The sequence below is a fragment of the Oreochromis niloticus genome, linkage group LG15 (genome assembly GCF_001858045.2).
Source record: "Oreochromis niloticus isolate F11D_XX linkage group LG15, O_niloticus_UMD_NMBU, whole genome shotgun sequence".
In the NCBI taxonomy this organism is placed as follows: domain Eukaryota; kingdom Metazoa; phylum Chordata; class Actinopteri; order Cichliformes; family Cichlidae; genus Oreochromis; species Oreochromis niloticus.
Genome location: NC_031980.2, coordinates 15,099,004 through 15,114,278, shown reverse-complemented (window position 1 = coordinate 15,114,278; position 15,275 = coordinate 15,099,004). Strand labels below are relative to the sequence as shown.

The following is a 15,275-nucleotide window of genomic DNA, read 5'->3' as shown; positions in this document are numbered from 1 at the left end:
GCCCAAGGATACTTTGGGATACAGACTGGAGCAAGCAGGGATTGAACCACCAACCTTCCAGTCAGTAGTTGATTTATATGAATTTTATGAATTACTTGAGTTTGGTTGTGGTCTGGGAGGAGAGGCAACAACTACTCCCAAGTAACAAATCACAATGGTAGAGCCCATTACCAAGTGATAGAAAGGGTAAAAGGCTAGAAAACAAAACAAACACAAAAAACCCAACAACCCACAATCTAAAATTAACATTTGTGTAAAGACTTTTATTTGTTTGCTTTTCTTGAATCAAAGCCCCTTTATACCTACAGCAAATAAAACCATGAAATTATGGTACAATGGACAAACATCAAGCAAAAAAATAAAAATATACAGTGTATACAAGTGTAAAAGCAGTAATCACCAGTACAGTTTAAACTATGTTGAAACAAGCCAAGACAACTGTTCCTCAAGTCAGTCTGAAAGCTGCCTTCAGCCATCCCTTTTTTCAAAAAAGTACATACAGAAAAGCCGCGACAGTAACATCCTCTCTGTGGAACGACTCAATATGATAAAAATAAAGTGAAATCAAAAGGGTCAAATGAGTGGTGGCAGTCAGCCTTTCACAAAGGCATCAGAACAACGCCAAATAAATATCGATGCGGCAGTGGAGAGGCCACGGGTGGAGCCACAGCGGGTCCTCAGACATGAAGGCAGCAGGGCGCCCTCCAAACTCTGGAGGCAACAGCAAACACCAGTGCCACTAACTGATGCCCGAGGCAGAGAGTCCACATAGAGGCGATATGGCACAGCTAGGAGAAAAGTCCAACTAGACCCAGTGAGGCCCTGGATTAGTTTGCAGTAAATGGTACTCCATTTGGGCGCCGACCTCAGGAAACATCTACGGAGGGGAAAAAAAGGAATAAACGATTACACATATGAGCTGGCAGACAGGAACTATTCTTAATAAGACAGTTTATAAATCCTGTCTAAACTAGAAGACATTTAACAAAAGTTCAGCTAAAAATGTTGGCACTGACAACTTCATAAATGGGTGAAAAACCAAGCTAGAGCTCCAAATTTTGTTTGCATTTTGTTTTTAAAAATGTACTTTTCAATATTACTTTTAATTTAACATCTTCTATATTAACATGCAAAAAACAGATTTCACAGATTTCTTTGTTTTCTATGAATTTTTATTTGTGAAAAAAAAGTAATTGTAGCATGTTTGTAAATGATTAAGCTAATAATAAAAGCCTGACCAGTACAGGATTTAAATGGCTGTTGTGTTTGCGGTGTTCCAAACACACATGTTGTGGGCATGGAAGTTGCAGAGCGCCCTCTTGTGGACAAACTATGCAAAGCCAATATTCATAACATGGTTGAAGGGCGTTTGCCCCGTCTCTACTGCTTTTACCCCCCACCATTTATTGGCCATTAATAAATACAAATACAAATACTAATACATCTGCAAATAGCCTATATCGACCTGTCAATAAATAAGTCGAGCCCTACCACGTCTACAAGAAACTGATCAACTGATCACAATCCACACAGCAGATGTGGAAAAGTCACCAGCACCACTAAGGGGGGCAAATATTGCAGGCTTTCCCCTCAATAGAGGGGTTCGGTGGACAACAAGGGACTGAATAGTGTATCATTTATATACAGTTTATGCACCAGAAACATTTTTCAAAAGTAGGTTTTGAGAGATGTTTGCAGATGAAGAAGTTAAAATAAATATCGCAAAGTCCAGTTCTTCTTTATTCCATCACTGGTTCGCCGTTTTAGATTGGTGGGCTGTTTGAATGACATCCCCACCAAACACTGCACTTCTGCAGCACTTCGATATAGAAAATGAGTCACTACGTGTCAGTTGTAACCAAATTCTGGAAAAATGAGCGAGCAATAACATGCAGCCTAGTTCTGGTTGCTACCGCTTAAAATGTGAGTTCTTCCTTCACACAAATAGCCCTAAGAAGCTAAAACATCATCTACGATTTGAATTTCATTTATGTTGGCTTGACTCTGTGGCTTTTATCAGCATAAGCTGATATGCCTGGGCACACTGAAAAGGTTGCACTCTCACAGTCTACTGCAGCAAATACTTTGTCATTTTAGACAGTTCAGCCTCACATCATTATACTTCCATTTAGCTCTGACAGCTTCAGTCTGCTGTGAAAATGTAAACATGCACCAAGAAGCTGTGTAACTGCTGATAAAGCATAAATGTACACAGACTGTGACAAGAGCTCTGCCATGAAAAGCAAGTTTCCTTTCATATTATATTTTAATATTAACTACTTATTATGCACTTTAACCTCAAGAGGCAAATACCATAGCTATCGCTAATATGACAGAAATGTTTAACAGCAAAAATATACACTCACAGCTTGCAGGCTGCTCTCCAAACCTTCGCATCAGCTGGTCATGGGTGAACTTGACAAAGGCGTCATATTGCTCTGGTGGAATAAATCGAATATTTTTTTTTTTTTTTTTAAACTCAGTTTGGATTACTTACAAGTGAACATAACATTAAATATAAATTAAAAACCAAACAAAAAAAAAACCTATACCTGCAAGCTTTGTCGTCAGAATCTCGTCATATTCCTCACGGATTTTGTCCTCTCGCTCCTTCAGTAGTCTTTCGCAGATCATCCCAACTTGTCTGAGGGAAAACAAAGGCTGTTCTTTCCTGGCAGGAGATGAAGCACCTGAGGACGTACCTGTTGAAAGAGTCAGTATTTCACATGCAAGTTATATATATATTAAAAAAACAAAAACAAAAAACAAAAACAAAAAAAACAACAACAACACTACTACAGGCAAAATACAGCCCAGAGAATCAGCCTGCAGCAACAAAGAAATAAAAAATTGCCAGCTTCATGCTAACAAATCAAAGCCCTGCTTCAAACAAAGCAAAAGAAGCACAGTCAGTCTTGCCTTAATTTGATACCACTGCAACATGAATCAGGCATTTCTGCTGCCAGCAAAACGGCCTACAAGTCTCAAGTCATGCCGACATTATTTTTCTAATTTTTGTTTCTAACAATAGAGTTTGGGCTAACAAGCTGTAACGTGTTGTGCTTGTACGTTTTAGAACCACTCCAAAACAGTGTGAGCATGGTGGCAGCAATGTGCTGCATCAATCGTGCCCTCACTGTGTGAATAGATGCTCGGCTGAGAGGCTGTGTCACAGACAGCGACAGATTGCCGACACGTTCATAATTAATGCAACGCAGTCGCTCGGCAGTTAGTGAAACAGTCACGACCCCTAATCTATTGATTAGTGCCACACAAAATTAATATATATATTCATATTTTTCCACTTTTTAAATGTCCACATTTGGAGGCTGGCACGCTTTGTGGAAGAGTAAACCATTTCGCTGCTGACACCAGAGGCCACACTTTGAGTCACGCCAGACAGATGACAATTAATATAATAATGTATTATAAACCTAACATTAAAAATAACTTTGTTTAGGCAAAGGAAAAACAAACAAACTTGATTATCTTCTTGAAAACAACTGCTGGGGGAACAAAATAATGCTCTTTTTAAAGCTTGTTTTTCCTGGTTGCCATGGTGACACCTCCCCACTGAAGATTCTGGCCAAAGATATTTCCTATTACTTAACAAAATTGTGCTGAGTTAAGGGGGAAAAAAATAAGAGCCACTGTGTCCATAATCGTGAACCATTACTGCAAATGCCTTTTGGAAGTAGACTATTTCATGGTGGGCTATGAGACCAGCTAATGACAACAGTATAAAAGCAGCACCAGTGGACTACTTCAGAAAGTGTGACAGTGCAGTAAGCATTATACAGTCCAGTGAAAGTACTGCTTTTTCCAAACAGTGATGTTTATGGGTTTTATATATACACTGATTTCGTGGTGGTTCTCTCTACACTCAGGAAAGTAGGAGACGAGCAGGCTGCAGGTTCTCTTTGTTAAACACACCAGAGCAACACAATAGTTTTATTCCAGCATGTTTTTCTATAAGTTTGTTTTAAATCTGTCTGATAATAGCTAGGAACCAAAAATCGCTAATAGAAAAGAGGGTTATAACAAAGCAACTTAGAACTGATGAGAAAAACTAAAATATAGTCAAAACAGGCCTGCTGTCAAGTCGAATACGTTAACCTGAGCCTGATACTGTAATTATACAGTTTAAAACACCTCTCATCTGCCCTAAATCTTGTTTACAAACAAAAAACAAATAAGTACATATGCTTTGCTGTCGGGTTTTCACTTTATGATCTGTGTCGCCCCCCCCTCCCAAACAGTTCTATGTAAACACTGTTTGGGGGAGTTTATGGGTTCTGTCACTCATTTTAAGCATATACAAGACAGATTATCTGTGATACACCAATTGTGATTGCCGTCTACCCCCCCATCCCAACCTTCCACCAAGATGTATATTTCTGTTATGGTTATTGGTAGAATAAAAGGCCATTTATGTTACCAGTAACACAACACTAAACACAATTATCACATGTCTTAAATGTTTTAGTGAAGCTGAACAGTTCAAATAAAGAACTGTCTGATGACAGAATACCCTGATGTATGGAAGTAGTGTCACGCAAATGTGCCACTGACACTTATTTTTAGACTTAACACCACTGTTGACTGCAGTTAAGTATTAGTACAGCAAATACGCTTTAAGTGAACTATTTTAAGACCCAGAGGGCCTCTACCATCAGTAGACTCCAATGTCTGCTTTACACTCCCATCGGGGAGAATTACAAAAACACCTCACAATCAAAAGAAAGCGAAAGGATAAGGAAGGAATGTCATCTGTTCTCCCTCTGCCTTTTTTTGCGGAGTTGCCTTAGGCAGCAGGATTTCCCAACAAGCAAGCAATGTTATAAAAAAAAACAAAGCAGTAAAAGAAAAGTGATGATTTATTGTGAAAAATGAGAAAAAATCAGGCTTGTAACCCAAAACAATCCCTCACAATAAGCTCATCCACACTCCATGCAACTGACTTAAGTGTTTATGTTACCCTTTAAACCCTGATCTCAAACATGAAGTTGATGGATTACAGCAAAACAAGCCTATTCAAAAACAACCCAGGTATAGCTACCTGGTAAGGCAGATCCACCGGGAATGTTCTGCAGGTCCAGAGGACAGCCTTCAGCCTGCTGGAAAGCACTGTCTAGGTGTCGCCGTTTCTGAAACCTCTTGTACTCCTGTTTAATGTTGTGTAGAATTTGCTCTGAAACAGACAGAAGCAGCATTAAATGAAATCTTTACATAGAGGTGCTGTGATTGTATGGAGACTGAGTCGCTGCAGTATTCGGATATGATCATTAAGTATGGCCTTGGCATTATTTTAATGTATATCCCGACTGTAGACAAATACATTAAATCAATTAATCAGTTAAACTGTAAGATTATTCTTTTACTATCACCTCCCCCGCACATTAATACCAAACAATATTTCTTCATAAAGCCATAAAAGTTCGATGGAAGTTGAAGTTATAACAAAATTACCACCACATGCTGCGCTAAATATAACAATGCTTGTCTTAACTTTACACAATCTTGTTTGGAGCGTTACATCATACACACCACTGGAAATACTTGTTAATATGGCGCGGTATAAATATAGAAAACTAGAGAGCCGTGAAATCAAACGTAGACATCATTTCTTACCCGTGGTGAGTCTGGACGACACTTCCCCGAAAGGCGATGGCTCCATGCGCAGATATTTCTGCGGTGAAGACACCGGAGACATAACCGGGGCGCATCTCCTTCTTTTGGGGGAAGCAGGGCTCATTAACGGATCAAAGTCCAAACTCCTTTTTAGAGTCGCTCCACAAGCCATTGCGCTTAATTAAGTTAAATATTTAAAGCCAGGAAACTTCAAAATTCCTTGGTATCCGAGAAAGCCACCGGCCTGGGCCCGGGTATGTGCCGCTTTTGCTAGCTAGTATTAGCTAAGTCGATCGGTAGAAGCCTTTCCGGGCTGTAGACAAATACGGATTTTTTTCGTCTCCCGTTGTCTTCCACTGATAAATCTCACAACGTTCACGTTAACGAATATATTTTACCGTGACCAGGATAAAATAACGTAGCAAAAACGTCGCATTAAATCAGATGATTACAGATTTTTCCACATTAGCTGAGAGCACCGACTACAACGGTCTGAACAAGCCTACCTTTTATTAGTTTGCGTTTGTTTGGTAATGCGCATGTGCAAGAAGACACGCTCTTGCAGGTAATTGTAGTTTTTAGACACATTCTCGTCCGTTTGGTTGTACATTTTGAAAACTACATTTCCCGAAAACACAGAAAACGTACTCTTTTTAAATTTGTTTTTGTATATTCACAAAACGTACCAAACCCACGCGAAGTTTCAGTTTCGTGTAAAGCTTTAGGATATGATATCAAATACATTTTAAAAAGTATTTGTGCAAAAGACTTGACATTTACGAGTTGTTTTCTAGAAGAAACCATTCAAAGTACACATTTTAAAGCATTCAGTCGTGGATATGTGAGAACATATTGACCGAAATCATCACTAGCTTGCCTAACATAATTAACTGGCTAATAAAAATATTTAAAGTAGTTAAAATTCAGCTACTTAAATGGTGAAGAACCATTTCTCTATGTTTTCTATGCGTTGTTTGTCGTTCATACATTATATAATCCCGTTTAAATTATGTACTTGAGAATGTGCCTCAGAAAAAGAGGTGTCGTCTTGTGTCATTACTAATAAATGAAGAAAGTCTTCTGTTTAAATGAATCCTAAGGTTTCACCCAATTCAATTTTATTTTGTTGTATAGCTCCAAATCACAACAACAGTCACCCCCAAGGCAATTTATACTGTAAGGTAAAGTTACTTAAATGTTAGAGAGAAAACTCAACAACCAGAAGTGAGCAAACACTTAGTGACAGAACATGAAGAAAGCCTCCAACAGAATCGGAACACTTTAATAATCCCTAAGGAATTTGGCAGGAATCTGTTGCAACTGGTTGGAGGTAAGAGGAAAGACTAAATCCAAACAATGGGTGAAAGTAGAGTTTGATCATTATTAGTGATTAAATGCAGTTGTGATGTATGAATCCACAGGGAGTGAAAAGAGGTAAATGAAAAAGAAATGAGTGCATCAAAAGAAGCCCAGCACCAGTTTAAAATAAGGGATCATTCGCTGTCGCCTCATCCAGCCCTAACTATAAGCTTAATCAAAAAAGAACGTTTTCAGTTTAGTTTTTAAAAAGACTTCCTGAATCCAAACTCAAGCTGGTTCCCACAGGAGAGGGCCTGATAACTGAAGGCTCTGCCTCTCATTCTACTTTTAGAAACTCTAGGGAAGAAAAGTGCTCTGTTAGGCTAATAAGATACCTTAGGATATGTGTTTTATGCCGGATATAATATCAGACAGCTTGCTGCTTGCTAAAACCCAAACCCCCAAGTACAAATTGAATTCTTCTCATTCCTTATTACTGAGAATATATGGAAGCCATAAAATGCTCCGCAAATGATACCCTGTAGGACTCACTTTAAAGCTTGGGTGTGGCACTTTGATTTTGCCTTTTTTTTTTAATAACACAAAGACTTGTGTTCTCTTTGCTTCAGTCTTGTGTTGTTTGATGCAAAATATAATATTAAGAATAATAAAAATTGTAAAACAATTATTACAAAATATGGTATTTTCATTTCTAACAATCAGATTGCAAAAGCCTGTCTGTCAGAGATGCGGTTTGAGTTTTGAAATAACCCCCAACCTCTTGCACAGATACACTGAAGACATTTCCCATCCATCACTTCCTCAGCAACCTCTGTACACATATGCTATGTTTGAACTGTACAACAGGATATGCTAGCTTTGTTTATTTCACCACTTCTTCTTTGTGCCACTGTGCTGCTGTGAGGCTCAATAAACTATTATTATTCTGATTTAAGACTGATATTAGTGCTAAAGGGTGTAGAAAAGACCTATTTTCACTAGTCTTGTATGACTTGTTGCGTAATCAGCGATCTAATATGTAAAAAGGAGAAAAATGTAAGTGAATAAAGGCTTTTGTTTTTTGACAGGGTTATTAACTTTTATTTAAACAGGAAGTCAAACTTTTAAGAATCTCATTCATACATTGGTACAAGGGTCCTGTTTTGGTTTGGACCTGTGTGCTGTGAAACAGAAGTGCCAACCGTTGAATCACCATGCTGACTATTGAGAGGCCTGTTCATGTATGCTGCCTCATGGCTTTTTTTTCTTTCTTTCTTTTTTTTTTTTTTTTTTGAAGACTGAAGCATCTGCATTAAACAAAATCCCAAGGACAGCTGTGTGAACAGATGTTTCAATTTCCTTCTTCATGTAAGCCAAGAGATAAAAAGATCAGAGCAGATGTTTCTGTCAGGAGATGATTTGCAGCCAGTGATTTGCAATTTGTCACTTTTAGGGCTGCGATAAGTAACCGTAACAAAGCTAAAATCCAACAGGAGGAATGTCCTCTTTATTCAAAAAGGCTGACGATCACATCATCAGATTCTTCCACAAGGGGGCACTGAAGCATCACAGATGCTCAGGAGCTCAGCGCTCTGCTTTCTTAGCGTCTGGTCCCTCTCGAATCAGTGGATAGATTGAGCAAAAATGTGCTGTTTTCCATCATTAATTAATCAATCAAACAAACAAACTGCAGGCAAAGTGACCACCAGCTGCGACTTTATTCAAAAGTTTGAGAACAGCAATACTAAAAACACTTGACTGATTGGGATTTTTAAAGTCATAGATTCCTCATTATGCCACCAATGTACAGAAGCCACTTGACAGTTGACATTTTGATCTTCAATACTCAAAATTACAAGAGGCAGCAAAGCATACTGATAAACAGCTGTCTGGATAAGTTTACACCGAGATAAATGTCTACAGAACAATTGTGCTGTGAGATTTCTAGATTAAAAGTACTACATCACCTATTAGAAAAATCACATCTTCTGAGCTTCTTTTGTAAGGTCAGTTGTCAATGCTCCACAGAACGCATACACAAAAACTCTCATTCAAAGTACCAGCTAATGAAAAGATCTTAGTTTCTTTGTTTTCATACATAAAATAAAAGTAGACTTTTTTTAATGTAGAGTTACGCCAAAACTACTTCACTAGCCCCGTGCATGGGTTATTTTCCAACATGATGCCCCGCTGCAACAGTAGCACTAAAACACCTCACTGCAATGATCAAAAGGCTTGGAAACATATCACCAAGTCACAAGGTATCACACACGTACAAGGCTAAATCCAGTAAAATCATACATTTGACGGAAGCAGCTAGAGTCAGTTTCTTACAGTAGTGACCAGCACACTGCGTCCAAATTCAGTTTTTGAGCTGTTCAAGCCTCGAACAAAAGCTTTTTTGTTATTGTTGTCTCGGCTTTGTAGTTGAATGAGTCAATCTGAACACTTTATTTTGCAAGAAAACACTGTACAGTTGTTAGGTATACATCGGAACAAAGACACGTTACTCTGAGGGTGTAACAGCCAGCGAGTAAAGAACAGACATCGGGGACAGTCACTCTGCCGCGGAAGATGCCATTTCAGATTTCCCGATGCCAAAAGCTGTGAATCTATTTGCCTTAGAGTTTGCTTCATTATGGCGATAATGTTTTCTGTCTTGGAACACAAACCACCTTTTGATTTCTCAAAAATCTCCTCACACATTTGCCACTCACTGAGTGTTGTCAGAAATACAAAAGTAACATGTTATATGGCAAAGACAGTTTGCATCAATTAAACTTGTTTTTTTTCCTTCTATTTGCTTATAGAAATGTCGATATGCAACATGTACATGAAGCCTGTAGAAAGTCAAGGCGCGAGGATTTCGTACTTTTATGGTGCAAGACACGTGTTAAAGTCTAAATGACACAGTAAAACATCTCTACTTAAAAATGTCAGTAGCCCCTTATCCCATAAATGAAATATTGTTTTCAAAACCTGAATTCACAGTACAAAAATATAATATGCCTTCACTAATTGGATATCATGAAGTCTATGGTAAACAGCAGACTTATGATAGTCTTTAATGACCCCTTCCAGTTATATGAGTCCTTTACATGACCTTGCAATACCATTTGGCACTTTGGCACACTATGTACTCATACACAAACGTAAATTATGCAACCACTAAAGCATCTACGTGAGGATGTAAGTTGGAATTTTCGGGAGATGAATGCCTAACTTCTGCTTTACGTTGTGGAATGGCATTGTTTGGGGAGGGGAGAGATGACATTTACACAGTTTTCCCCGTCATGGCCAATTAGACAGCTTCTGCAGAAGTTTCAGTTGATACAGACATTGTTACTTTGGCTATTTTCACAGTGGTCTTCACGCAACTCTCTGCAGCCCTGTTGGCAGAAATGTGGGTATTTCTGTTCTGGCAGTCTGACTCGAGGCTATTGTCCAACTGCTGGCCACTGCCCCTGCAGGCATTGCAGGAGCTGAGGAAAGCATGCCGCAGGTCCTTGCTCCTCAAGGCGTAGATGATTGGGTTGACAGTGGAGTTGAGCAGGCAGAGCATGCTGCAAAATGCAAACACTGTCTTGATGTCATCGTCCATCCTCCAGAAGAGGTCATAGACCATGATGGCAAGCAATGGGCCCCAGCAGATTACCAGCACCACCAGGATAAGCACCAGGGTCTTGGCCAGACGGATGTCCATGCGTGCCTGATCAGGGCGTGTGGTCTGCACTTTGGTCCCATCTGCTGAATAGACAACAAGGCTCTTCTGGGAGGCACGGCTCAGCATCCGGACAGCATGGTGGTGAGCTTTCCACAGGATATATATGTAGGCGTAGATAATGAAAATAAGCAGCACGCTGGTTACACCGATCCAGAACATCAGGTAGTTCTCATCGATGAGGGGGAATATGTCTGAGCAAACAGAATTGAGACGCTTACAGTTCCAGCCCAGCAGAGGTAGCACTGCGATGACGATGGAGATTGTCCACATCATACAGAAGGCTATGACAGCCTTGGTCCGTGTCACAATGCGCCTGTAGGCGAGAGGCCGGTGAATTGAGATGTAGCGGTCAATAGCAGTGAGGAAAAGGCTCCCTACTGACGCTGTGAACGATGCCGTGACTCCACCCAGCTTGAAGAGAAAAACATTGGGGCTGTCCTTCCTGTGGAAAACATGGAAGTCCAAAAAGCTGTAGACAAAGATAACACTGCCCAGCAGGTCAGCCACAGCGAGACTGCCGATGAAATGGTAGGACGGTCGACAGCGGAGGGTGCGGGACTGCAGGATGACGCAGAGCACCACCAGGTTTTCCAGAACAGTGAAGGTGCCCAGGGTCAGAGACATCACAGCCACAGCCAGCTGCTGGCTAGGAGTCAGGATCATGAAACACTCCATGTCCATAAAGTTCTCCCCACACTGTATATTGTTAGTCTCATCTTTGAATGTACTCCTGTTGCCAAACAAGTCTGTGGCATTGGTAGGGTAGAAGGGGATGCCCTTGAGGATGAGCTCCTCATCTGGAGGTACTTTGTTTGGGAAAGAGTTGCTGCGGAAAGCAGATAAAGGCTTCTGCAGAGAGAAGCTGCCCTTGAAGTCTACATCACTGATCGGGTCGTCATAGTTAGCATCGTTGGAGCCCAGATACTGCAAACCAGATGTAATAGTCCGAAAGGTGGTGTCTGCCACACCATCCAACACAGATTTCATGGCTGCGTCTGAGGGTTATACTGCAGTCTAAGATGTCTGGACAACCTACAAATTGATTAAAAAACAAACAAAACAACAACAAAATTTCAGAAATATTTTTGAAAATCTAAGAAAATAAAAGCCATAAACAGAAACAAGTTTGCAGCAGTGCAAAATTTGGGCTGAAATTTCTCTAAGATGGATAACCCTCGCATAATTCGAATTTTCCACTGCAGATATCTGAAAGTCTGTGCAGTTCAGATTTTTTCCCACACGTATTACTGAGTTCGTTAGTTAGGCATGACCCACATAGTAGCTCACGTTGTTCTTAGTACTGTTTTATACATTTTTTAAGCTTATGGGCATAACACAATTATTCATCACTGGGCTCCTACTTTGCAATAATAATAATAACAACAACAAAAAAAACGTCTCTTCTTCTCTTAGAGGTTGGGAGCTAAAAAGTCTAAGCAGATAATGGAAAAAACAGCCCACAGGATACCCGAACAAATAAACATATAAAATTACAGAATAATAATTATTAAATAACTTCAATGTACAGTTTTAAACACTCCCAAAAGAATTTAACCATTTAATGTGGGAATGTATATTGGAACCTGTGTTCCGGTGCGTAAATTAATATTTGGAAATGCGTAACATTTAAGAAAAAAAGAAAAAAGAAAAACCAACCCTTTGATAGCGGAAGAAACATTAAAAAAGCATTTGAAGTACTAATCTAAGTATTAATGCAACGCGTACAGGAGAAAAGTGCTGATTTTTACCTTACATAATTTTCCCAAGTGCACAGAATCGCCCTTTTTCACCGCGCGTTAGTCCAAGTCAGAAACGCATCCTCCAACCAACTCAGATCTTACATAAAAGGAGAGACAAGCACCGTGAACGGTTTAAACGCAAATCGTCACTTTTATCATAATAATTAGTTTGTTTTCAAATTCTCTGCGCAAGTTAAGTTTTTCGGGTGTCTGCAGAAGTGCCTTTTCGCTCTTGGAGTGCGCTCCTGCTTTGTGGAAACAGGTTGCGTTCCTGCTCCTCCTGCTGCTACTGCTGCTGCTGCCGCCTCCAGCGTCTCTCCAATCTATTTCTCTCTGTCTTCACACTTATGAAGCGTAGCTTCCACAAAGCCCGGTCACGTGTTTCCATACCGCGTTATCTGCCCAACCCATGAAGCTGTCAATTGCGGTGCATAGGAACAAGGCAGACGACAGAGGGTTCTTATGTGGGAAAAAACAGAAAGAAAGAAAAGAAAAGGGATTTTGAATTTTGAATTCCCAAAGCTCCTCTTTGCAGAGGATGTTCTCGGGCAAAAAACCAGCATCACCACAGCACAACAAATAGATAAATAGCAGCTTAGTAGAAGCTTGCTGTCCTCCTAATTCATGACGTTATTGTGATCACAATCGTTTGTATTGTGCAGGAACAAATAGCTGCACGTTTCAGTTGCCTTGAGTAGGCTTAACTTTAATTTGAATGCTTTCAAAGACAGATGGAGGTTGCAGACTTCATTGATAGTCACTCCATGCCTGTTTATTCTGTGAATAATTAACCACGATTGACAATCTCAGAGAGCAGATAGCAGACTTCATATATTTTGTTGGCTATCTCTAACTGTTGAACCCCATCATCCCCACCCATCCAACCGGGTTTGCCTTCCAGCTATTTTTAAAGCTTAAAAAACAACACCAAGATCCCGATTTGGAGAAAGAAAATTGGAGAAAGAAATAAAGAAAAGTAAGTTTTAGTCGCATTTAACGTTAAAACACTTCACATTTCACACACAGTCCTGATCGGTGATGATTCACGGACATTTTCTTTCTTTTTGTTTTTTCTTTGTACACTTCAGATTTGCTCCAGTGTCCCTTCTCATCTGGACAGGCCGACTAGTTATCAGCACATTCGATCAGATTACTCACCAACAAATTAAGAGTCAGATCCTGTTATGAATCACAATAACAAAGCCCTGCCCTGTGCTTGGTCTTAATAAATACAGATTCAGTTCACTGATTATGAATGATCTCATTTCCATTTATTCAGACATTTTAGTGATGTTTTCTTCTCCCCACATGGCTTCAGGCCAGCACAATGGCAGAATTAGCAGTGCAGGCCAAGGAGGCAGGAGATGATAGCAGTATTGTTGCAGATAAAATCAGAATAGATGCATTAAAATTGGACATTTGTCGGTCACAGACTGCCTCGGCAGACAGACCATTAAAAAAACCAACTTGATGGCTCTTTGGGACTGAAATTAGACTGTGCCTCTGTCATCATCACAGGTGTAATTATTAATATCGTTCCGCCATGGCGGCCAGTGATGTCTGAAGTGAACAAAGTGTACAGTTTCACAAAGTGTGAATTCATTTATTGTCATGGGGAGGAAATGACAGAAATGCCAAAAAGAACTTAGATTTTTTTTTTTTGTCTTCTTGCTAAAATGAGGTCAAGGTTGTTAGTATGAGCCTGTGAGTTACTTGTAGATTTTCCCCAAGCTAATTCTCAATAATCTGTAGAAAAACTGAGAAAGAACACATTATTTACAGTCACGATCAGCCAGACTAGATTCGATAAGATCTGAGCTTCACATACTGATTGAAACCTGAGTGAAGACCAAAATAAAAGCCCTCTTCCTCCTCTGTTGATAACTGATAAGCTTTAAAAGACTAACTGGGAGATAAATGCCTTGTTCTAGGAAACATCAAAGCAGTGTGAGGAGAGAAACACTGCTTCACGTCGTCTGCTCAGGGTTTCTCAGTTGGTACACAAGCTTGAGGTAATGATCTTACTGTTTTTAATCTCCCTCTGAAAGGAGAATGGTTCCCTCAGATGCACTTTCACTGCTAAAAAGCCTCCGACTGTGATGCTGCAGTATATCCTATGCACTTCTGATTTGATCATATGCTGTACTTCACTTTTTCACTGCATCTTTTTGTCAACTTCCTTGCTGTATTTCCTACAATTTAATAGTAGCAGAAGTAGTTTGATGCAATTAAAGTCAAGGGCATAAAAATATTTCCTGGCAGGTATAATTACTAATAAGGAACAAAGCACAGTTGTGCTTTAAGCAAAAATATTCATATTAATCAAAATGTTGACGTTCAGTAGGTGCTTTCCATCTTCAGCAGCAAAGGTTATAATGTACCAAACACAGGTAAATAGACTTATATTTATACAGTGCTTCTAGTTTTACTCAGAACACTTTCTACAGTACAAGATACATTCATCTATTACCACACACTGATAGAGTGCTTTTATTCTTTACATGTAGCTTTGCCGCTTGAGCTACAGGCACCCAAAACACCACATCCTTCAAGATGGAATCAAACTAGCAACCCAAGGGTGTCTTTTGTGATCACTCTGAAGTCCTCTGCACTACCAAGTGAGCTTTTGAAGGCAATGGATGGGCACAGTGTGATTAACTGTGCAGCTGTTCTTAAAGTATCAGACAACCTGAAACGTTAGGGTGAGGGTGGTGCTAGATAAAAGGTCGGGAAAGATACAGTTGATCCTGAGTTAAGATATTCTGCGCTATAGGTGGCAGTTTTGACAGGGTGGACTGTATTTGTGGGATGCAGAATGTCAGGATAACGTTTACAGCGTTAGTTTGTGGACTAGGATACATGTTCAGGCTGTAAACTTTGGG

At 39.8% G+C, this 15,275-nt stretch overlaps 2 protein-coding genes across 3 annotated transcripts; both read right to left on the bottom strand.

Moving 5' to 3' along the window:
- Nucleotides 1–237: 237 nt before the first annotated feature.
- akirin2 (akirin 2) lies at nucleotides 238–6,164 on the bottom strand. The gene is made up of 5 exons (XM_003446345.4): nucleotides 5,632–6,164; nucleotides 5,060–5,191; nucleotides 2,553–2,702; nucleotides 2,367–2,438; nucleotides 238–877 (listed from the first exon to the last, which is right to left on the bottom strand). Exons 1-5 carry the CDS (start codon nucleotides 5,801–5,803, stop codon nucleotides 867–869), a joined length of 537 nt encoding a protein of 178 aa, XP_003446393.1. The 5' UTR covers nucleotides 5,804–6,164; the 3' UTR covers nucleotides 238–866.
- A 2,460-nt stretch (nucleotides 6,165–8,624) lies between these two features.
- On the bottom strand, nucleotides 8,625–12,771 carry cnr1 (cannabinoid receptor 1). 2 transcript variants are annotated; one of them, XM_005475015.4, is made up of 2 exons: nucleotides 12,408–12,771; nucleotides 8,625–11,686 (listed from the first exon to the last, which is right to left on the bottom strand). In XM_005475015.4, the coding sequence occupies exon 2, from the start codon at nucleotides 11,639–11,641 to the stop codon at nucleotides 10,232–10,234; it is 1,410 nt and encodes a 469-aa protein (XP_005475072.1). In that variant the 5' UTR covers nucleotides 11,642–11,686; nucleotides 12,408–12,771; the 3' UTR covers nucleotides 8,625–10,231. The 2 variants fall into 2 exon arrangements, with proteins under 2 accessions (XP_005475072.1, XP_005475071.1); XM_005475014.4 differs by having other exon boundaries at nucleotides 12,403–12,763.
- Nucleotides 12,772–15,275: the final 2,504 nt, after the last annotated feature.

Bases quoted from the DNA above. Each gene is read 5' to 3' on its own strand.
- akirin2 (XM_003446345.4), bottom strand. From the start codon at position 5,803: ATGGCTTGTGGAGCGACTCTAAAAAGGAGTTTGGACTTTGATCCGTTA. The intron at 2,703-5,059 runs GTAGCTATACCT...CTCTTTCAACAG, and splicing joins CGGTGGATCTGCCTTACCAG to GTACGTCCTCAGGTGCTTCA. The intron at 2,439-2,552 runs GTATAGGTTTTT...TTATTCCACCAG, and splicing joins TCTGACGACAAAGCTTGCAG to AGCAATATGACGCCTTTGTC.
- cnr1 (XM_005475015.4), bottom strand. From the start codon at position 11,641: ATGAAATCTGTGTTGGATGGTGTGGCAGACACCACCTTTCGGACTATT.